The sequence below is a fragment of the Mustela putorius genome, unplaced genomic scaffold, assembly GCF_011764305.1.
Source record: "Mustela putorius furo isolate JIRA1106 unplaced genomic scaffold, ASM1176430v1.1 tig00003909_pilon_pilon_pilon, whole genome shotgun sequence".
NCBI lineage: Eukaryota > Metazoa > Chordata > Mammalia > Carnivora > Mustelidae > Mustela > Mustela putorius.
This window is the reverse complement of record NW_025422057.1, coordinates 26,920,900-26,945,938: the sequence shown is the minus strand read 5'-3', so window position 1 is coordinate 26,945,938 and position 25,039 is coordinate 26,920,900. Positions and strand designations below refer to the sequence as shown.

At 37.1% G+C, this 25,039-nt stretch overlaps 1 protein-coding gene across 12 annotated transcripts in view; it reads left to right on the top strand.

Annotated features, from left to right (window-relative positions):
- Nucleotides 1–25,039, top strand: part of BTRC (beta-transducin repeat containing E3 ubiquitin protein ligase) — a 183,297-nt gene that overhangs the window by 131,169 nt on the left and 27,089 nt on the right. For all 12 annotated transcript variants that reach the window (XM_013054613.2, XM_004749449.3, XM_013054612.2 and 9 more), the window contains one exon: nt 21,738–21,969. In XM_013054613.2, the coding sequence (XP_012910067.1) occupies nt 21,738–21,969 (232 nt within the window). The remainder of the gene's footprint in view (nt 1–21,737; nt 21,970–25,039) is intronic.

The following is a 25,039-nucleotide window of genomic DNA, read 5'->3' as shown; positions in this document are numbered from 1 at the left end:
TACATTTTAGGTTTGTAAACTTCTCTTGCACTGAGAGTGTTTTTCCTTTTCAGCATTCCATGTGAGATGATAAAAATTAAAAATACCTCAATTAGCAACCACAAAAAAGTAAAACTGTTAATTGAACCTTGTAATCTCCTCTTGCTGTCTGTTAGGTTTTCTTTGCAGGCTTTGATTGTGTGTAATAAAACTGTTGCTTAATTAATGCCAGGGTTCTGAAGCCTTTGGATCCACAAAAAAGAGTGAAATGCAGAAAGCAAGAGGCAGCATCAAATAGTTTTTCTGTCATGTTAATTTAGATCTGTCATTCTTGTCCCAGTTCATGATACACGGCTCCCAACAGATACTAGGTGAATTGAAAGAGAAGCAATAGTGAATCGTGTCTTAGGAAAAACACAAGTCATGACAGAGGCTCTCCGTAGGTTAATGAAGAACAGTTTTCAGACAATATTTCACCCCTAGTTTGAGCCGCCCTTGGAATGAATGTGGCTGTTCATGTGACCAGCAGACATGATGCAAAACCAAACTAATTGGTGATGTGGTATCTTGGCTTTATGGTACGTGCAGGAAGGGTCCAGGACTGATCTGATGTCCATTGCGTCCTGTCATTGACAGAAAGGTGCTCGTGTGTAACCAGAGTACAAGAGAAAACATCCTACTGACTTGTATTAATTCTGTTTAGAATGTTGAAAAACAAAATGGTAAAAATTTTCCTTGGACATTGGTAAAGTCTCCTTTAATTATGGACACATTTTTTGAGGATTTCATAAGCTTGAAAAGAAAAAAAAAGTTGATATTTGTTTCATATTATCACTAAAAAAATTGTTTCTTAGTTTTAGAATGCAGAATAATGAATAACACATAAATCTTCACTAAAGTGAATTTATTTTTAAGGTGACTCTTTACATTCTCTTCTTTTTCATTCTTTCATCCTCCCTCCTTGATTCAAGGAACTTACTGTGCAAGCCTGGTTTTATATTTGTATTTTAAAAAGAGTGTTGGAAAGCAGTGTTTCTTTCAGGGTGGGGAAGATTTGAAATCCAGTAATGACAAATGAAGTCCCTTTCATTTCTGGCTGCATTCCCAGATAGTTGTGTGTATCATAATCATTGAACTTTTAGAGCCTGCTCACCTTCTGTCTGGATTGCATAGGATTACAACATCGTATTGAAATTATACTTTCTGGTGATATTTAAAAGTGAAATAGACATTGCTGAGTGGAAACACTGGTATCATAATTTCCAGTGGTTAAGGGGTCAGTGAAGAAGGGAGTTTACAAGCATGGGAAAAGAGTACAGGCTTCAGTTTGAATAGGTCTCTATTATCCAGGGGGTTATTTAATGCTAATAAATACTTGTTTTAGAATAGATGGAACTAGGTTAAGTGTTTACAGCCAAACCTTTCTCTTCTCCATTGAAGAGCAAGTTTCTCCTAACACTGACCTACTTTGCTTTTATACAGTACTATAGATACAATGGTTATGCAGCCATGGAGAGAAAAATAAATGAAGACCAGAAGACTTTTTTAGTAGGAAGTGCTTGGTAGCATGTTTCTTTGTTGGTAAGACATAGTGTTGCCACAAATCATGAATAAATATTCTGAATTCCCTAATATTATAGCAGTTATAACCATTTTTAAGCCTCCTTTCTAAGTAGATATTTCTCTCCTGGCTTTCTGTATTGTGAACTTTACAAAACTGGCTTAGGCAGCCTATTAATTATTCATATCATAGCAACAATTAAAGCAAATTAAAAATAAAAATCGCCATATTGCATTTAACCGTGGGCAGCGCCAAACTGTGTCAGCTCTGGAAGAGCCTGTGGTGTTTCCTAAGTTAAAAGTGCTAGAGGGAGCTCTAACCTTGTTCAGAGTTGCGGCATATGGGAACAATTGTCTGTATGTGGCTATAGGGTCGCAAGTGAAGATAGAGGCTAAGGCTGTTACGTGGCAAGAATTTAAATCATTATTAGAATTACCTGTTTTCTTTATATTAAAAAATAAGGGTTAGGACTGTCTATATCCAGCCAAATAGGACTTTATTCACCCTTATCCCTCTTTCTATGAATATAATCATCTCTTTCTAATACAGTATTCAGGAGACCCTGAATTTGGCTCAGTGGATTTTCACAAAGTGAACACACCTGGATAGTCACTGAGGGGTTTTTTGTTTCTTTGTTTGTTTGTTTTTTAAGAAAAAGAAGGAAAGAAAAAGAATATTACCAGAAGCCCATTCCTGTCCTCTTTGTCACTCCCCTCCCAAGGGTAACATTAGTTTTGCCTCCTTTTAAACCTCGTATATAGAATCATACAATACGTATTCTTTACTGTCTGACTTGTTTCACTCAACATAATGTTTTTTGAGTGTCACATTGCATATCATTATAATTTTTAAATTTTCATTGATGTGTCATGTTTCCTTATATAAATGTACCACATTTAACCATTTTGCTATAGATGCGCATTTGGGTTGCCTTCAGATTTTTGATAACTACAAAAAATTTGTGTATGTTTGTTGGTAAGTATGTACAATGAATACATGTATCCTATTGGGTATGTATCTAGGCAAGGAATTGGAATTTCCAAACTGGTGTACAAATTTATACTCCCGAAAGTAGGGAGTGAGAGTTCCATTGTTCCTTTTCCTCACTAACCAACACTTGATTTTTGGCTTTTTCATTTAGCATTCTGATGGTATATAGTGGAATCACGTTATGGTTGTTTTGTTTTGTTTTGTTTTTAATTATGGTTAAAAAACAAAATTTACAATCTTAACTTTTTTAAAAAATATTTTATTTGAAAGAGAGACAAACAACAAGAGAGAACATTAGTGGGGAGGAGAGGGAGAAACAAAATTTTATTTCTAATATAAAAAGGAGAAAAATAAGTATATGCACACTGTCATATTGTGTTTTTTAATTTAAATTTCCCTTAAAAGTTAAAAATTGAGCCTCTGTTTGAAAGTTGATTGACCATTTAAATGTGAAGAAAGGGACACCTGGGTGGCTCAGTTGCTTAAGGGGCTGCCTTTGGCTCAGGTCATGATCCCAGCACTTAAGCTGCTGCCTTCAGCTCAGGTCATGATCCCAGCGTCCTGGGATCAAGTCCCACATCGGGCTCCTCGCTTGGCAGGGAGCCTGTTTCTCCCTCTGCCTCTGCCTGCCACTCTGTCTGCCTGTGCTGGCTCTCGCTTCTCTCTCTATGACAAATAAATAAATAAAATCTTTTTAAAAATAAATAAAATAAATGTGAAGAAAGCCTATTCATGTTTTCAGCCCATTTTCTGTTGAGTTTTATGTATTTTTCTTAATGATTTATGAGGACTCTGGGATCATGACCTGAGCCAAAGGCAGATGCTCAATGACTGAGCCATCCATGGTCAATGACTGAGCCATCCAGGCGTTCCTATGTGTAGGTCTTTGTGAAATCTTGAACTCAGAGAGTAAGCCCTCCAGCTTTGTTGTTATTCTTCAATATTACCTTGATGTTTACTGACCGTTTGCATTTCCATATACATTTTATAATCAGCTTGTCAATATTTACCCTCTGTTTGCATCACCTAGTATAGCACTTAGCACACAGAAAGTCTTTAATATATTTGTTTAAATGAGATAACTCCTCACACCGCAAATTCCCGAAGTTGTAGTTTCCCCTGATTTCTGGTAAATCTAATCACATCTTAAATTTTCGTTATTTCCTTAACAGTTCTGTCCCCGATCATATAAACTAATGGTGGCCAGACAAGTTAGCATATTTTAAAATATTCCAATTCATAATTTCCCTTCCTAGGCAATGTGATACAGAGTTTCATTTAAAACTTTAGCTTCAGAGTTTGGTAGGCAGATCCTGATGCCGTCTGAATTGCCCAAATGGCTTTCATGTACTAGCAAACGGTAACAGCTACCTTTATTGAGTGTTTATGTGACACACCCTTATATGCTTAGCAGTTTATAGATGATCTCCTGTTATTTCTTTTAACAACGCTGGGATATGGGTGGTACTATTTGTTCCCCTTTACACGTGAAAAAACTTGAGCCTTTTAACCTCAGGCTGGGTAACCAGCTCATTCAAGCCTACGTACATAGTTTGTACATTGCTGACGCAAGGATTGCACAAGGCTTGTCTAACACTATCTTTAAAAATAGTAAGTTGTTTTACTTAGTCCTTCAGTAATATCCAGGCTCCTTGCTGTTATCCCTAAGAAAGTATCTACCAAAATGTCTTCATTCTATCTTTTTCTCACCCTCACCCCACATTGTCACTGCTATTCTCCTGGTCCATGTCCATTCTGATACCAGCCCACTCTTGCAGCCTTATTTAACTTACAATGTAGGCCTGTTAGATCGATCACCACCAAAAAATACTATCTCTATGGAAGATGTGCTACAAATTCTGTGTGTAATTTCCTGTGAAACTTAATCTTTCAAATGGAAATTAAGTCTCAGTTCTTCTCCATATTCATTTGCAATATGCCACCTTGACCTTGCGGACACTGATGGCCTTTGGAATCTGAAAGAAAAAGGTCTCTAAGATACAGTGAGCTGTGGACTATAATGCAAAAATTAAACTGGTAGAGAACACAGCTATCTGATCGTGAGCACTATAACCTTGATGAAGCATTAAGATCCCACTAAGTTTTTCCTGTCTATTGGCAGACTCTTCATGTGGCCCTACTATTTTTTTTTAATTTTTTATTTTTTATAAACATATATTTTTATCCCCAGGGGTACAGGTCTGTGAATCGCCAGGTTTGCACACTTCACAGCACTCACCAAAGCACATACCCTCCCCCATGTCCACAACCCCACCCCCCTTCTCCCAACCCCCCTCCCGGCCCTACTATTTTGATTTGGCCCTAAATAAGACAAATTGGTGTATTGAATTGATATAATTTTTTGCAAACACAGGAAGGAGTTTTTTGTTTTTGTTTTTGGGGATTTTTAAAAGATTTTGCTTATTTATGACAGCGAGACAGCAAGAGAGGAAGTACAAGCACGAAGGAGCTGAGGAGGGAGAAGCAGGCTTCCCACTGAGCAGGGTGCCCTATATGGGGCTCAATCCCAGGACCCAGGACACACAGGATCATGACCTGAGCTGAAGGAAGACACTCAATAACTGAACCACCCAGGCAACCCAAGAAGGGGGTTTTAATAGATAGATACATTTCATTTATGGTTATTTTTCTAGAAAACCTTTCCTTAAATACTGGGAACTATGGAGAGAGGTGGATGGAGGAAATGAGAGTAAATATGAAAGAAATAAGTTATATTAAGACACAGAAAACTTCAAGATGACATTATTAGGTCTTCAGTCTTTAGTGTCCACCCTAAGAAAGTTTATCACTTTTAAAATGTTAATTTCTTAATTATGGTATATTTTAGCATGTAGAAAAGTGAGAGAATAATAATGTTACCTGTGTACCTGTCACTCAGAATTATAGCATTTCTTTACATTAGAAATGCAGTCCTTTTAGAAAAAGCATACTTATTCTTCAGATTCTGGAATATTTGCTTGTCCAAATAATATTAAGAAAATATTTCTCTTTTCACTTGAGGGGCATATGCTTAAATTCTAATATGTTAGTTTTTAAATAAGAAAATGCAAAGAATGAATCTCTTTTTAAATTTATTTACTCGGTTCTATTTTAATTTACCATGGAACTGAAATCATATAGACTGAAAATATAAAAGCCAGACTGAGCCTTAGATTATCCCGTCCACCCATTCATTTTACAGACGTGGTCCCATGTCGGTAGAAACTTGCCCATGATCACATAGCTACTTAGTGATAGGGCTGGTCCGTCATTCTGCTTCCCTGTTGCCGTGGGCCTGTTTATGTCTGTCAGCTATAGGATAACTTTTCATGATGGTTTGTTTCTGGGGTATCAACGTTCAGTATGTGTTCCTTAAACAGAAACTTAAAAAAAGAGTAACTTCAGAACATTTGATATAGAAAATTTCAAGAGAAAAAGTTGGTACCCTTGAGTTTCATATTTTTAGTTTCCATGTGAGCTTAAGCCTCACCCAGGTGAGTTTAAAAAGTTGGGTAGTAAATCAGGAACCATTTACAGAAACCATTTCATGCTTTAAGAAAGGCCAAGTTCTCCAAAGAAATGTTGTGATTTCTATTTCTAAATCAAGTGCATAAACATTATGAAGTAACTGTCTTCTTGATTTTCATTTCTTACTGATTTCATTTCATCTCCCACCTCCACCCCCAACAAATACACACATGAAATCCCTGGTGGAAGTTTGTCCTATTCTGAAAAAAAAAATTTGTGACCCTCTTTCCTCAGAAAAATAAAAACTCCAGTCTCTGGCCCACAAAAATCCCATAAAAATAGTGCCCTTAGTGGGGGGTGTTAAATAACCTTGAAATTAAATCACATGGGAACAGTTTTTCTGCCATTTTTTGTTTGTTTGTTTTGTTTTGTTTTGTTTGTGTTGAGGGGGAGGAGAGAGAAGCAGAGGGAAAGAGAAGGAGAGAGAGAATCCTAAACAATCTCCACGTCCAGCATGGAGGCTGGTACTGGGCTCAGTCTCACAACCCTGAGATCATGACCTCAGCCAAAACTAAGAGTTGGTGACTTAACCAATTGAGCCACCCAGGTGCCCCTTTCTGCCAGTTTTTGAGAGAGAAGAGGGTGGGGGCTGATGACAGCTGGAATTTTAGTCTGCTTTCAGCATAACTCTGTCTTTGCTAATCACTAAAACAAAGTACAAAGTCTGAAGGAAGCAAAATTTGCTCTGTACATAGGATGTTAGCTCTTGGTAGAAACCAGTAAAGTGGATTTTGGATTTTGGAAATTAGAATAATGCATTGAAAGTCTTGTTAGCATTCTAATAATTTCCTTATTGCTCTTCCCTCACTAAATTACAGCGTTATGGGAATGTTTTGGCAATTGCTCTGAAAGATTGAAAAAAAAAAATCACTGTGCACATGTCTTTTATTCCATGTTGTAGAACTTATTTCAAGGTCTTCCTTTTGCTCTTCTCTTTCTCTCCAACTTAAACTTAGTGGAAACATCAGTGTAATGGCAAACATCATTCCTTTTGGAACTTCTTTCTCACTTTGAGTCTTAGGTTTTGCATAGTACTGTTTTAGGTATATTACTATACAAAACATTGAAATGAAACTTTAAAAACTTAATGGATTAAGGATTGCCACATAAGAGTACTTATGGCCAAAGTGTCAGTGTACGGATAGTTGGCATCCTTGTGGGTGAGATAAGGGGACTCCAAATATGTTTTACTGTTGTACTCCCAAAAAAACAATATCTACTCTTTGAATTAGTTTGGATTAAAAATTCAGTTTACCAAATATTTTTGAGCTGCTGTTACATAGATATAAAGGGCTTATATCATAATTTCTATCCTTCAGAGTTTATTTTAATTTTTTTTTATTTTTAAAGATTATTTATTTATTTGACAGACAGAGATCAAATAATGGTGTCTCATATATACCAAGTGACTTATAGCTAACCCAGGCCTCCCCCTATAAGTAGCTATATTCTTTTTTTTTTTTTTTTTTTTTTTTAAACACAGGCTCCATGCCCAGTGTGGGGCTTGAAGTCATGACCCTGAGATCAGGAGTCACTTGCGCTACTGATTGGGCTAGTCAGGTACTCTAGCTAGCTATTTTTTTTGAGGGGGATAAAAAGGCCCTTGGTTCTTCATTGGGCCATGAGAAGTACCTCCACTATAACACGGCATAGGCTCCACATAGCGCCTTGATGTGCTGTAGAAAATAGGATCTTTCTCCAAGCTTCATCCATGTTCTGCCATCTCTTGATAATGAAATGGAGATGTGATAGGAATCATCACGCTTCACTTTTACTTTTTTTAAAAGATTTTATTTATTTATTTGACAGATCACAAGTAGAGACAGAGAGGCAGGTAGAGAGGGTGGGGCGGGGAAGCAGGCTCCCCGCTGAGCAGAGAGCCCCATACAGGGCTTGATCCCAGGACCCTGAGACCATGACCTGAGCCAAAGGCAAAGGCTCAGCCCACTGAGCCACTCAGGTGCCCTGTCTTTCAGAGTTTAAAATCTAGTGTGAAAGTAAAGGTTTATGGGCGTAAAATTATTATAAAAGCAAAGAAGTTTATATTTGATAAAGGATTAAGCTAATTATAATTAGCAACTAAGTGTATTAAAGTCCTCTCTAGTTATTAAAAGCATAATGACAGCCCATGTCCTTACTGCGAGACTCTTCTGAATGTCTTTACCTGTATTATTTTATTTTTAATCCTGACATTAACCCCTCAAAGCAAGTACTATAAGAATCACCTTTTTACAAATGAAGAAATTGAGGCACAGGTAAGTTAAGTAATTTACCCCAGATCACACAGATCACACATTGAGTAAATGGTAGAGCTGTCATTGACCTGGAGTTTTATAGTCATTAAAAAGAGGAAGGGCCAAAATTTCATTTTAGAAAAACTGTTCACTTTATGTAACAAGTACATTTTGAAATTTAATCTGAACTCAACTAACTTCTGTGAATTTGAGCAAGTTATTTTGATCACCTCTGCTAAAAAAAACAGATGCAGCATCCAAACTAAGCTTCTCCTTGGATAAATTAAGAAAACAATTACCCAAGTATTCCAGAGAGAAATGTCTTGAGTCCCTTGATGCTCCAAGGGTTATTAAAGTTTTACCTGCAGATAACCAAGACTTCCAGAAGTTACAAGTCATTTACCTCATTCACTGCAGCTAAGAGAGGCCTGTGCTGCTGCCTCATAGGATTATTTCTTGCTGCATTTAACATGCATTAACAAGCATTTGGAAAGAGTTGAATTTCTCCTGGAAAGCTGAGTTGGCTTCTTAAGATCCTATTTTAAAAAAAAGCAAAAAACAAAAACAAAAAAACAAAGCAAAAACCCTTGTATTTTTCTAATCCAGGTTTTAGATCTACTTTCTCAAAGGCTTTCTTCAGGAGCAAGTTTTACCAAGTCATTAAGTCCTTTTTTATTGGACACAAAAATGTAAGGATTAGAGCACAAAGAGGAGGAGGGCAGTATTTTTTTTCTTTCCTTATTTAAAACTGGCTATATTTTTACCGTACTTTTTAATTGTGCTATAAGTGTGTCTCTGTTTTCCTCTGGCAGCCAGTGCTTCCATCATTCCCTGTTATTTATGGTAGAACTTAACTTTCTAATGCTAAAATAAAGGGAGGATGTGAGGGGGAAGTTGGGGAGAAGACTCTTAGTTTAAACTTTCTCCATCACAGAAATTTTATTTTGGTACTATTAACATTATTTAACATCCAGATGAGCAACCTCTCTCTGAGGAAGTTTACAGAAAGAGCAACCAGATTCCAGACAATTAAACTTTATTACTCTGCCTGAAACATTAAGTAGTGGTTTAGGAAAATGGTTTTTCATCTCCTCTCCTCTTGATGTTTATTGGTTATTGTGTGGGAGAGGACCTGTTTGTCCAACAAGCATATTGCCGGTGAGCTTGGTCATGCTAGGTCCCTGTTGCACTTGGTTATATTTATTCTTGTCCCCCTCATCCCTCTCCCTCCCTACCTACCTCCCCATCTTTTCCTTATCTTTCTCCCCCTCCCCATCTCTCCCTACCTCTGCTTATCTCTCCAGCTTTTTCAGGGTCCTTACATACCCCCTCCCAAGTGCCCAACTCTCTTCTCCCCCATTCCCAGGCATTCCTGTCCCTTCTCTCCTCTTCCCTCTCCCCCTTCTCTCACAACCTTCTCTCTTTCCCTGTCTTCCTTTTCCTCCAGCCTTCTCCCCTTCTGACTCCTTATTTCTTCTCTTCCTCCTCTTCTCTCTCCTCTTCTCCATAGTCACAGTGATCTGTAATTCTGTATCCTCCAGGATCAGATCTTGACTTCTCTGAGTCAAAGGAGATAAATTTTGCCTGCTCTAATTAATTTGTTACAGACAAAAAAAAAAAAAAAAGTCCTCTAGATGGCACAGAAACATCCTCCTCCCCTACACATCAAATAATTGGCTGGTATATATTTTTTTCAAGACCAAAAGGGTATATACCCACCAAAATGTAAATGTTCTTTATTTGTTGATTGCGGAAATTATGGGCAATTTTTATGTTCTTTGTGCTTCCATGTTTTTCATATTGTCTATAGTATGTCTATTATAAATGCTGTTGTGTTTGGTTTTTTTTTTTTAAACAAATCAGTCTTTCTCTGCTTGACCTCCCTCTAGATTCTTATATAATGAAAAGAAAAACAAAACAAAATGAAGAATCAGATTTAATGCTCTTGCGAGTATGAATTTGGTTTGCTATTTTGATGTTTAGTTTTCCAAATCATTTTAACTTTCAAAACTGTGGCCCCTTGGACTGCAGCATGAAGCCTTGAAGAATTGACGTTATCGGGTGTCTGGGTGGCTTAGTGAGTTAAGCCTCCTGCCTTCTGCTCAGGTCATGTTCTCAGGGGTCCTGGGATCAGGCCCCGCATCAGGCTTTCTGCTCAGCAGGGAGCCTGCTTCCCTCCACCCCCTGCCCACCTCCTGCCTCTCTGCCTACTTGTGATCTCTCTGTCTGCCAAATAAATAAAATCCTAAAAAAAAAAAAAAAAAGATTTGTTATTATCATAGTGGATATTAAGTACAGTGGATATTAAATACAGTCTCACAAGTTAGGCTTAACTCAAAGTTCTATAGGACTTTTTCTGCCTTTCTCTGCCCTCCCCAAAATTTAGTTCATGTTTTGTTTTTTGTAGTCTTCTATACTATGAGGGTGGTCAGTGTGAATGGATTTAGTGATTTGTACATAGATTTGGTTTCAGCACTGTTCCCAGTTTTAGGGGTTAGAGGGAACTGGTATTGGTGAGCTGCCATTCTGTTTTTGTTAGGCCTTTTTATTGGCCCTTGTTTACTACCCTTAGTACTGTTGATTATAAAAGGCATAAAATTCATGCCGTACTAGGCTGTGATATCATCTCTGCTACAGTTAAATGTTAAAATTCCAAGTTCAGATTCAAGTTTGACCGAAAGAAAAACTTCTAGACTATTTCCTTCTCATTGGCTTACTGAGGTGTGGGAGTTAAACATAAAATTAGATGGACTGTTCGAGACAAAGTTATGCATTTCCTAGCTATAGTGTGCTCATTTAAGAAAGGGTTAAATGGTATAGTTCGTGAATGGTTTTCTAGCTGCAGGGGTTTTTGAAAAGAGACCTAGGAATTACGCAGTTAATTGAATTCTTCAGGCATGGACTTACGGTCATTGAAAACATGTGAGTGAGCAAAATTCTCTTGCTTTGCTCCTAGATATAGTTCATACAGTGTCTTAGAAGTCCTGAATTCTTTTTTCTTTTTAAGAATTTTATGCCTGTTTATGCAGGTTGGACATTTTATATGATAAATATGACATTTTAAGAGAGTTTACACAGTGTATTTGTTCTCTTGCCTTGCCTCTCTCCCTGTTTGGTTTGTTTCTTTTGTTTTGTGGTTTGTTTGGTGGTTTTTTTTTTTCGTTTTCTTCTTATTTCCTCACTTCCCCAAGTCTGCATTACTGGTGCTTTTTCCCGTTTTTCCCCATCTTGTGAGCAAAGTTTTAACAGTACGTAGGAAGTTAACTGCCTGGAGTCTTTTAAATATAAGTAACACGCAACCAGTAATAAGCTGTCGGTTGTTTTTTTGCTGCCTGCAAAGAAACATAAACACAGCGCTCATTTCTGGCAGGTTTTTACTGTCAGAGTTTCTCCTATTATATTTATCTTACAATTTGCCAGAGGGTGAAGTTATTAAGTTTTAGCAGCAGCCATCGATCAAGTTCACAAGTTAACACGATAAAGGCTCTGTGCCGCTCCGATCCGGGGAAATGATGATCCTCACTCGGTAATTAACTAAATGAGAAAGTTAAATCTTACTTGAGAGCTGGGAGAGATGAAAGAGAGGTGTTTGTCAGTTTCTCAGTGGAAATTAGAAGCAGTTTTCTGCAATTCCCTAAGCTGCTGCTCTGTCATATTTTACATAAGCTCTGGGAAAACGTCTTGTAATTAGTGCTGTCATGGAGGATTTTTTTTTTTGCTGAAGGATGTTGGAATAATTCATTAGATTATCAAGAAAGGCTTGTGTCCTGAAATGATTAGCACAGTGAAATTTAAACCATTAACGATAACAAGTTTAGAGCTTGCTGCAGTGCAGAGGCACCCGGGGTATGTCTGTGCCTATTTCAATCATTTCTTATAATTAAACATTATGTCCTCCCCCCCCCCATCAGTAAGACCCATCCAAAAATCCTTTTAAGGTGGCACTGCCTACATCAGTGGGTTTACCAGCCTTGGAGGTGTGTGTAGTTAGTAGCTATAATAATGCAGCAGTAAATTAAACTGCTGTGAGTTTTTGGTTTAGAACAAAAGAACCTATTGGCCTGGAAGCTATGAAGTTGCATGAGGGAACCCACTACAGAAACAAGAGCCCCAGTTTTGAAGCCTAGCAGTGTTGAGTGACTATCTTATCTCTTGAACTACCTCAGAAACCTGGAAATAATCAAAATAGCTTTGTTTTGATTTTGCTGAATTTTTTATATGGCTTTTCCTATAATTAGTAAGTTAAAAAAAAGAAAAGATTGGCAAGTGTCCAGTCTTTAAGTAATCATGTATACTGGGATATTTGTGAGTTTGTTTTTAGTGAGTTTTATTTGAAAGAATTGAAGTGATTGCAGGCATTTTCTTTTTGGTTATTAGAAACCAGTCAGATTCATAATGTGAACTTTCCTTCTGCTGACAAATCTGCCCCTTCCTGTCTTCCATGTTCACTAATCAGATCTGACATATTTATGAGTTCACCTAATATGTAATCATATTTAGTAGAAGCTCTTAAAATATTAATATAATAATCCCACTGAGAAATGTGATGCTTACTTCTGTTGAAATGTATGTCCCATTCTATATGTAGGGCCACCATTTTCTTTTCATTTGCACTCTCAATTCACCCTCCCCACCACCCCTCTCAAAAGAGAATTGGAACAACAGACTACTTCTTTGGTTGCTGAAAGTTACAGTGGTTTTTTAACTGAAAATTAGAACAATAAAAGCTATGATACCACTTTTGAACACTCATTACGTCTCATTCTGCATGTTCAATTTGTGGCCAGATCCTTTCTTTAATCCTTTAAAATTCTTAAATTAAAATCCTTTAAAATTCTTAAAAAGAAAAAAGAATTCAGGACTTCTAAGACACTGTATGAAGTTTTTCTTGAAGTCCCCTGTTAAATAAAAGATACCCAGATGCCAATGGGCACTAACCCTTCTGGCTTCCTTTTTGTTTCTGTCCTAGCTCTTTGGGATCTCTAGAGCTCTTTTGGATCTTCCTGCTATCACCATGTCCCCATCCCTCTCTGTGCTTGCTTATCTCTTTGGGTCCTAATCAAAATGCAGACAACACCATTTCCATTTAATTTGGCCAGGACAGCGTTGAACTTCCAGAAAATACATTTTTGCCAAGAAATAAAGGAAAAACAAAACTTTAAAGTCAGTGCTTTTGAATTTTTATTTAACTAAAACCTGGCAACAGCCAATAGAGAGTATAGTATAGACCTTTAAAAAATCCTTTCTTTTCCCCCTCAAAGTTCTTGAATGTTTTACCCTTTTTCTTCTGGCCACAGGAACAAGAACCCTGGTTTTGTCACTTTCCAGGTTAATAACCAGATTAAACACTTGAAGGACCAGCCCTATTGAAGAAGTCAATTATTATATTGAAATAAATATGTATTATAATCCAAACTTAGAATTCTCAGCAGGTCCTCCTTCCTCCAGTGAGGATAAAATACCTTTCTTCCAAATACTTCCTAATCCAGCTCTTCTAATCTTGGCCATGATCTCCTCTTGCATGGATTATTTTTTCCACCTGCTAATTGGTCCTCCTCTGTTCATGCAACTTGTTCTTGTTATCCCCTCACCATTCTCTACATGGCAGCTAGTATAAATATTTCTAAAGGATTAAATCAGATGATGTCATACTTGACTCATTCAGAACCTCCAGGGGTTTTCCTTTACACTTCGGATGAAATCCAAACTCCTTACTGTGGCCCAGAAGGTCTTTGTGATCTGGCCCCAGGCCACCTCACTAACCTCATTTCCTGATATTCACTCTGCACCATCCATACTAGCCTTCTTTCTGTCTTTCATTTGAACACACACCTTTGACTCCTTCGTATCTGGGGGCCTATTCGCAGATCTTCACAAGACTGACCCTCGTTATTCAGATCTCAGCTCTGGTGTTAACTCCTTTGCATCATTTCATGACCACCTCAGTTACAGTAGACTGTACTATTCCCTCCCTTTTTTATGTTACCTTATTTTGTTTTCTTGACAATATTTATTGGTTTCTGAAGTTAACATATTTATTATGTATTCTCTCCCTACTCCTCCCTAGAGAAGGTAAAGAAGCTGTGGTGCTACATTTTCTCTAGCACCTAGAAAAGTGCCCAGAGAAGTAACTCAATAAATGGTTGTTGGTTGACTGATAACTCTAAGGTTCCAGCCTTAGTCCAAGTTCTTGTCCTATCCCTCCTAGGCTATAGCCTTATCCCTATTACAACCCTTGCCCATTTTATTCTTAGACTCATTCCTCAGCTTAATCATTATGTCCCCTTTCCCCTGTTATGGGTTTCAATGCCTGAGTCTTTCCTCAAAGCCCTTTTTAAAAAGTTTTTATTTTATTTATTCTATTTTAATCATCCAGTGTTCATCACGGCAAGTGTACTCCTTAATCCCCATTAACTATGTATCAAGCCCCCCCTTCTCAAAGCCCTTCTTAAGGCCAAACAGAATCCTTAAATATCATAAATATTACTCTATTTAGCCCTTACATCCCCAGTTCCAAAGGGTGTCCTATGTCTGAAACATTTTTCTTTCTCTACTTAACCCACACCCTTCCCTGTGATTAAAGCAGGGTTTGATTGCCAGCTAGAAACATCTATCATCAGTTCACCATCAAGTTCATCCAGCATCTTCCAACCTGTACTTAACACAGTTAGCAGATTGAGCTCACTTGATACTGCAGTGGTGGTGGTTAGGCTAGTTGATGTTTGTATTTTCCCTCCTGGCTCAGCTTCAAAAGAATTCATGGTAATTTTGAAAGGGGTGCTTGTAATATTTTTCAGGGGTGATAGGTGGGAAATGTTAGCCTTTAGCCTTTGAGGACTAAGCTGAGAAGAGTCATATAAATGCTTAAGTCCTTTCATTTTATGTGCCTGTCATCTGACAGCTTCTTTCTTCCTTTCTTTCTTTTGGAACTGTTTGTTGTAAACAGAAAAGCAAAAGATCTGTGCAGTTAGTGTTACCATTAAACTGAGGTTGTTTGTCAGCTTTCCTAGACATTTGAACAGTAGTGGTTGAGTCATCAAGCTTTTGTTGGGAAAGCCAAATCAATTCTATTGCCACCAGTAACCATTACCCTTTCTCCCATACACTCTAATATACAACCTTTTGATTTTTTAATAATTGAACTTTTCACTGTGCCCTTGTGGATTTTCAGAGGTTCTCAAATTGAAATTTTGCTACTTTTACTTCGGCCATTAGTAGAAAAATCTGTATGGGAGAATGATAGAGGGAAGAGGCTTGATAACAAAGACTTTTATCTCTGAGTGCTCTATAAATGTAATATCTTAGTTACAAATGAAACTAATATTGCAGTAACATTTATCCTTAGAAATACTCTATCCTTGGAAGTTTCAATTTTATCAAAATATAATTTACATACAATAAAATACACCCATTTTAAGCATGTAGTTTGATGAATTTTGGCAAATGTATACAGACAGCTGTGTAACAGTCAAGCTGTAGAACACGTTTATTGCCCCAGAAACTTCCCTTGCGCCTTTACTCAGTCAGTCCCACCCCCACATCCAGCTCCAGTCAGCCACTGATCTGTTTTTATCATTACAAATTAGATTGTTGTTCCTAGAGTTTCATATAAGTAGAGTCATAAAGTATGAGTTTTGGTACCTGACTTCTTTTGTTCAGCATGTGTTTGAGATTCATACATATGATTTTGTGTATCTGTGGTTCATTCCTTTTATTTCTGAGTACTATTCCATTTTACAGATAGGTTTCAGTTTGCTTTTCAACTTTTGGTGGACAATGAGTTTTTTTTTTCAGCTTGGGACTATTATGAACATATATGTACAAGTATTTGTGTAAAGATGTTTTCATTTTGTAGGGGAGGTAAGTGCCTAGCAGTGGAGTTGCTGGGTCATATGATAAGCATCTGTTCAGTTTTTTAAGAAACTGCTCCCTGTGTTCTAAAGTAGTTGTATCTTTAACTATTATTGCCAGCAATGTATGAGAGTCCAAGTTGCTCTTCATCTTTGCCAGTATGTTCAGTCTTTTTCATCTTAGCCATTCTCATAAGTGTATAGTAGTATCTCATTGTGATTGTTTTTAAAGACTTTTATTTATTTATTTGACAGAGAGGGATCACAAGTAGGCAGAGAGGAGGAAGCAGGCTCCCCGCCAAGCAGAGAGCCCGATGCAGGGCTCTATCCCAGGACCCTGAGACCACGATCTGAGCCAAAGGCAGAGGCTGAACCCACTGAGCCTCCCAGATGCCCCTTTCATTGTGATTTTAATTTGCATTTTCCTAGTGACTAATGATGTTGAATATCTTTCCATGAGCTTGTTGGCCATCCATGATTCTTTTCTTATGAAATGTCTATTCAGATCTTTGGTTCATTAAAAAAGAAAAAATGAAACAAAACAAAACAAAAAAAAAAACTAGGGTTATTTGTTTTCTTATTATCGAGTTTTAAGAGTTCTTTATATATACTGGATACAAGTCCTTTGTCAAAAATATGTATTGCAAATGTTTTTTTCCCAGTTTGTGGTTTGTATTTTTAACTTTTTCTTTTCTAGAAATCAGAAATTTAAAATTTTGCCACATGCTAATTTATCATTTATCTATTTTTTCCTTAAAAAAAAAAAAAAAGTCTGTGCTCTAGTGCCCTGTGTATAAAATGTTTGCCTGTCTCAAGAGTACCAAGATTTTCTTCTATGCTTGCTTCTAGGCATTCTGTGTTAGCTCCTACACATAAGTCCAGAATCCACCTAAGTTACTTTTTATACATGGTTGATAGTAAAGAACAAAGTCTTTTGTTTCTGTATGGGTATCCAGACATTTCAGCATCATCTTTTGAAAGGATTATATTTTCCTTATTGGATTTTCTTGGCACCTTTCTCAAAAATGAGCTGGCCATATGTAAGTCTCTTTGTGGAGTTTGTATTCTGTTCCATCGATCTACATGTTTGTCCTTATAGCAAAGTCACACTATCTTGATTACTATTGCTTTATTGTTAAGTCTTGAAATTCAGTTGTGTGAGTCTTCCATCTTTGTTTTTATTTTGTAAGATCGCTTGGCTAATGTTTAGGTCCTTTGCATTTCCATTCAAATTTTAGAATCTGCTTGTTAGCTTGCTTGCTGGAATTTCATTGCTACTACATTAACTCTTATCAATGGATCAATTGGAAAGATGAACATCTTAACCATATTCAGTCCCATTTGTGAACATAGTATCTCTCTCCATTTATTGAAGTCTTTTAAAATTTCCCTCAGCACTGTTTTGTTGTTTTCAGTTTTACAGGTATTAACACATATGTTGTTAAATTTAGCCCTAAGTATGACATTTTTTAAATGCTATACATTGTATAGGTAGACAGTTTTAAAAAGTATATATATATATATATATATATATATATATATATATATTTTTTTTTTTTTTTTAATGAAATAAATAAAGTGCTTACCCTTGGTGGGACTAGTGACCCAATAAAAGGAACACAAGGCAGGGGTTATAATCCTCATGGTAATCTGCTTCTTGATCTAGGCTCTAGTTAAATTCTAAAAATTCATAAAGCTATACACTTGAGATTATGCAGTTCCATGTACATTTGCGGCAATGAAAATTTAAAAAGTATATATTACACAGTGAGAAAGAAGGATGTGTTTTCAAAAGGAGAAGGAAAGGCCAACACCAGCGGTGTCAGAAGTTCATCAAGAGTGTTGGTTTATTGAGCGTTTTCCTGTGTGCCAGGTGGTGAGCTAAGCATGGTTTTCTTAGATTATTTTATTTGATCCTCACAAAAACCCAGTGGAATATATCCTATAATTTGGAGCTGAGGGAAGCAGAGACTCAAGGGTGGGGGGGAATCAAGTTGTTTATGCCATGACACACAGCTAATAAATCAAGGGGCTAGAATTAGACACCAGATCTTTGTATTGTAGAACCAAAGCTCTTAACACAGTGTGGTGTAGTAGTTAAGAGTAACTCATTCAAAGTGATGATGGCTGAGGTGTGTATCTTTCTACCTCACAAGGAAATACTCTGTTTTGGGGGTGATAACTAAAATGCAGTGCCCGCTGGTGTAGCCTAGACAGTTGGGCAATTCATGAACTCTCAGTTTATACTTCATTTCTAATAGCCAAATGGTTTAGGTCCCATTTATTATTTGATCATTGGAAATATAAGAAAGTCCTGGGGAGCCTGGGTGGTTCAGTTGGTTGGCCGTCAGTATTTGGCTCTGGTCATGATCTAAGGGTCCTGGGATTGAGTCCTGCATCCGGCTCCCTGCTCAGTGGGGAGCCTGCTTCTTTCTCCCTCTCTCTCTGTGATCTCTCTCACTCTCATTTTCTCTCAAATTTTTTTTTAAAAAATTTCTCTAAAAAGTATATATATATGAAAGTCCTGACTGAACTTTAGCTCCTGCAGTGGAATAATCAAACTTGTGAAATCCTTAGGCATTTTTATCTGTTACTAGTCTGATAACTACTGATCAAGCATGACTGACTCCCTGTGATTATAGAAACATCTGGTTTGTTGAAGGTTATAAACAGAATGATTTCCTTACCATTGCTGATTATTGCTCTCTATTACTGGCATTTCTGGAAAACAATACCCTTGGTAGCATCAAACTCCAGTCCATTTCTACCTTTTAAAAGACAAAAGGACAAATTTATAAAAAATGATGGAGTGGAAGGTTTGGGTTGTTGAGGTGAGAAGTGGCATTTGGTCAAGCTTGTATACCCACTCACTCGTTCATTAGCTCACTCAATCTTACTCCATATTTCACAAGTTTTCCTTTTCTGAAATGCAAACAAATAACCTACACAAAAGGCAGCTCTGAAATTCCCCAAGGCCTGTGTCCAACAAGGTTCTTATTAATCATTTTTAGTCTCTATCATAGACAAGAGTGGCACTTATGCTAGAAAACATCCAGCTCCATACACCAGGGCTTGTTTCTTACAGGTGTTAGCTTTTTCTGTGCAAAACGGCTAATACCATTCTTGAAAATATACTTTCAGATCTATCAGGAGTCATTTGTAAAGCAGCCTGTATGCAGGATTTAATGTTTAGAAATTAAGCCAGACTATGCCTCAAATAGCAGAAGTTGATTATACAAATATGTTAGCTTTATGGCACACTCAGCATGTCCAGGCAGGTATGAGCTCCATAGTAACATTGGCCTCCCTGCCAGATTGGGATTGCCTCAGACAAATATGCCAAATATCTATCAGATTACTTTGAAAAGTACCAATTGTACCGCTTTCTGATTACCCTCTAAAGAAAGCCAACTTTTTTCAGAATAGCGAAAGTTTCTGTTGATTTCTGAATCTTCTCCAAGTGTCCCCACCTTCAAATTTGCACATGATCCTTGTCTTTTTTTTTCCTCATACCCAGTCTGTCAGTAAATCCAGTTTGCTCTGCCTTCAAAATACATATTGAGTCCCAATTATTTCTTACCACCTCTATAGCTACTACTCAGGTCCAAAAGATTGTCCTCTTCCATGGACTACTCTAAAGTTGTCTCTTATTTAGTCTCCTTCTTATTTCCATTTATGTCCCCTATAGTCTGTTCTTCACACAGTAGTGATCCTTTTAGAAGGTGTCAGATCATGTTACTCTCGGGCTTCTAGGTGATTCTCCATGTGACCTTTTTCTCTGCATAGCTTCCCATCTTCCCAACTTCCCTCTCCAGGAGGGTAGCCTGAATCTCTTACAGGGTGGCTCAAGACTCTAAGAAAAAGTAAGCAGAAGCTGTGTGGGCTTAGGAGTCCTGGAATGTCACTTTCTCCCCATTCTGTCAGCCAAAGCCCAGATTCAAAAGCTAAGATAAATTCTACCTTTTCATGGGAGGAATGGCATTCTTTTGAGGCAGGGATGGAATTGTCCCAAGCCATCACTGGACATTAGCTGTCACCACATAATGATCTGGATGACCTGGCTTGGACTACTCCAACTATACTATCCACCCTGGGCCTCTTACCTATTCCTTGAACATGTCAGAGAGACTGCCACCCAGGACCTTTGCCCTCAAATTCCCTTTGCCCTAGATGTTTCTTCCCTTGTGTAACAAAATGTCTAGTTCCCACATTTCCTTCATGTCTCAGTTTAAATGCCATCTCTTTAGAGAAGCTATCTCTGACCCCTCAGACTTAAATAACTATATTAGTTTTTTTTGTGGTTTTTTAAAAATTGCTACATAACAAATGAGGTTAAAATGGCACCCATTCATCAGCTCACAGTTTTCTAGGTCAGAATTCTGGCACAGCATGGCTCGGGTTCCTCAGCTCCTAGTATCACAAGACTGAAGTGAAGATGCTGACCAGGCTGAGTTCACATCTGGAGGCTCTGAGGGAAAATTCTCTTCTCAGATCATTGTTGTCAGAATACAGTACCTTGCCTTTGTAGGCTTGAGGTCCCCATTTCCTTACTGGCTGTCACCTGGGAGCTCAGTCAGCTCCCAGAGGCTGACCACATCCTTTTACATGTGGTCCCCCTTCTTTTTCCACAACCAATTAGAGGGAACTCTCTGCCTTTAAAGGGCTTATTTGATAGGTCAGACCCATTGCAGTAATCTCCCCATCTTAAGGCCAGCCGATTTGGCACCTTAATTAAATCAAAGCAGTACCTATATGTTTGTTTGAATACTTGAGGGAAGATATGTGTACACCACGAGCCAAGCCGAGAATCTTGGGGTCAACCATCTTAGAATTTTGCCTGCTACAATAACATGTAGTTTTTTCCTATTCCCTTATTTTTCTTAATAGCACTATCCACCTTATATTTTCTATTTGTTTATGGTTTTATCATGCTGTACACACTGCAGTATAAGTGCCTGATGATAGAGACTGCTATTTTTGTTCAGTATTGTATTCCTAGCACTTAGGACAGTGTTTGACACATTGTAGGTGCTCAGTTGATACTTACTGAATGAACTAATAAATAAAAAGATTTTGTGGCATGTAATTTTGAATTCTTTTTTAGAAGGAAAAGGTTAGATTAAGCATATAAATGTTACAGTTAAGCTTTATCTCCAAAGGTACTAGAGTCTCAAATTATTCATCAGCCTTTCTTTGCATGGAAGGTTTCTTATTTGACTGTTAAAAAACGTAATTGTAGTTGTATAAATGCCCAGTAACTGGTGTATACAAGAAAAAACAAATTAGCTTTTTTGCTTGCTAATAATAATAACCTAGCATGCTTTCAGCTTTCATCTGTAGATCTCCAAATAATATCTTCCTGTGAACTTTTAGAAATGGATGCCTAGTTGTCCAGCATTGTTCCTGATTTACCAACTTACCGTGGTCTTTGTGTGGCTTTCCGTGTAATTGTTCACAAATATCCAGTTACTAATGAGCAACAGTGTGAGCTCCAACATACAGACATAACAAAGGATGCCAGATCAGAAAAGTATCTATTTCCCTCCTTTTCAATACTTACTGTTTATGTTTCTTTTTAATCCACTCCTTCTACAGACAAAACTTGCCAATGGCACTTCCAGTATGATTGTGCCCAAGCAACGAAAGCTCTCAGCAAGCTATGAGAAGGAAAAAGAACTGTGTGTCAAATATTTTGAGCAGTGGTCAGAGTCCGATCAAGTGGAATTTGTGGAACATCTTATATCCCAAATGTGTCATTACCAACATGGGCACATAAACTCGTATCTTAAACCTATGTTGCAGAGGGATTTCATAACTGCTCTGCCAGGTATGTCTACGGGTACTTGTGCGCTATTAATTTGCCTGGAAGATATGTTACAATGGTAGTGGAACTGGAGTTTCATCTCTCTTTTTAGAAGTCTTTATTGGCTTGATTTTTATAAACTGAGTCCTTTAATCATACCTTCTTGGGGGTATAAATACCCAAAATCACTCTCTGGAAATAGAGACTCCTCTTTCCCCTGTCTTCTCTGCATCTCATGCCCTTCTAGTCATCCTGTTCTTACCCACTGAGAGATGCAAATAAAATATTTTCCAAGGTATTACCTTGATAATGTGTCTTAGTTTTTAAGATATGCTAACTTATATACTTGGATTTCTATGGGAATTTATCGACAATATTTATTTTATTTTTTTTTTTAAAGATTTTATTTATTTGACAGACAGAGATCACAAGTAGGCAGAGAGGCAGAGAGAGAGAGGAGGAAGCAGGCTCCCCGCTGAGCAGAGAGCCCGATGTGGGACTCGATCCCAGGACCCTGAGATCATGACCTGAGCCGTAGGCAGCGGCTTAACCCACTGAGCCACCCAGGCGCCCTCGACAATATTTAAATTATAGGACTGAATAGGAAGCATTTTTAATTGAGTATTTTGAAAAAGTATCTCAGGAGTCTTATGACATTAAATATGTAAACTCCCGGTTTTGCAGTCTCACTGTTTGCAGACTGCAAAGAGCTCTCAAAAACTATATATATATATATAAATATATATATTTAAATACACACACATGCACATATACACTTAAAATTTTATTTTTCAGGGGAGGATGATGTGGTTTTACTGAATGCTCGATGTGATCCTAGGACACTTTGTAGACATCAGTATTTGGGGCAAATACTATCTCAAGAAAACATAAGATTGTCCTCTTCGCTAAAAGTTTATTTTAGAAGAAAATATAGTGCAGGGGTGCCTGGGTGGCTCAGTCAGATTAAGTGTCTGATTCTTGATTTTGGCTCGGGTTGTGATCTCAGGGTCAGGTCAGGAGATCAAGCCCTGCCTTGGGGTTCATTCTTTCTCTCCCTCTCCATTTCTTCCTCCCTCACACTAGCACTCTTTCTCTTTAAAAAAAAAAAGAAAGAAAGAAAGGAAGAAAGAAAGAAAATAGAGTACAAAAGATGAGTGAATCTGTAAAATACCATATCTTGGTGTTTTTTTAGTTTTTCCAGTTTCCTGATTATAGAAGTTACAGGAATTTTGGGAAACTCAAAGCAGTTTAAAATATAAAAATGAAATTTCCCAGAACCCCACCATTCAGAGAGCGCTGCTAATATGCTGTTAATATTTTGGCCTTACTATTTAACTAATAGCTGATATGCTATTAATATTTGGCCTTACTATTTTTTCTAGTTGTGTATATTTCCTTCTAAAGCTGGGATCATAAGTGTTTGTAACATTTTCTCTCACTGTGTTTTCTGAATGTATTTTCCTATGTGTTCTTTTAAAACATAATTATTTATAGTATTATATATTCTTTATGATAGCCGAAACACATATTATTTAACACCTTTTTGGAACATATAGGTAGTTTAAAATGTTTTTCCTATTATAAACTTTGCTGTAGTGGACATTCTTACTAATCTTTTGGGCATCCTAGGAAAAAACAACCGAAGTGGTTTTCTTACATTAAGGAATTATGAACATTTTCAAGGTTTTTAATACTTGTGCAAACTGTCCTTCATGAAAAATATACCAACCCTCTGTAAAACTGTGTATTACTTCTTTGCTTAATCTTTGCCAATTGTCTTTTTGTAAATTTGTTTTTCCAAAATTGGAATTTAAATCCCCTTTTAAAACAAAAGAAATACCTATTTATAACTTAGAAATAGCCATTTTAAAGCTAAATTTGTACCTATATTTTTTGTTAAATAGAATAGACTTCTGCCCCCTCTTCACTCACTGGATTTTGTTTTAGCCATAGGCAAATAGTTTTCATTGTGTGAACAATCTGTGTGTACCTCATTATTGTGCTCTCCCCAATTATCAAGACATGCCACTATCTCAAGCATATACCACTAAGAACTGAACAGGAGTTGATTAGACCTGTGTGTTGTTTGCCTAATCCTGATCCCTGGTGTGTATCTGCTGACCATTTTCTAAGATATTAAATCATCAGTCTAATGTTTTATGACCATTTTAACTTATAAACCTACACCATCTGGCTACATTTAGTAAACCAAACTACTTCAAAAAAATGCCTATAATCAATTAATGTAATGGGTTTGTTTGGAGTGTTAGGTGAAATTACTTCCAAAGACTTACTGTAGGGACATAGTGAAAGATCAGGAACAATTTGATGATAGCCATTAAAAACACAGGAATGGATTTTGGGAACTTCTGATAGTGTAGAAAGTTTCAATTTAAACATGCAGGAACTGTACCATCACTGTTTTTTGTATGAAGAACTAATTATTATATCTTTAATTGGCTTATAGTCATTTTCCTTTAATAAGAATTAGGTGATGGATGCCTCCATCTGCTTGTGCTTAAATATGAACATGTGATGTCAGCCAAACAGAATCCATTTAATGCTTTCTTTTCCAAATCTGCTGAAAAATGTGACTGATATCCATACAATTTTATAATTAGAATAATGTTTAAGCACATTTGATTGTTGCTAATGGCGTCCAAGTGGGTCTTTGTGTTCTTCAAGTGAAAGGCACTAAATGAAATGTGGTATTCTCTTTCCTATTTGTTAAGTTTGTGCCTCAGGGAGTCAGAGTATGAAGGAATCCTTCTGCACTATTTAAGTCTTCAGCAAACCTCTGATATGTAACCTGAAAGAGAAGTAACTTTGAATGTGTTTGTCTCACTTGTGAATTAGAACAGCAGCCAAAAGCTTTATTAGTATGATCATCCTATTTTATAGGATCTATTCCTCTGAGGCCTCAGTTACAGATTTGGGTGGTAGAGTATTTTAATTGGGAAGCCCATCCAGTTTAGTCAGCCCAAGATCTACTTCCACTGTTTTCCTCTGTACATTCTACAAAATGGTCTCTGAAATGCTAACCAAGTTATTTATTGGTCTGGGGTGTTTTTTGTTTTTGTTTTATTTATTTGTT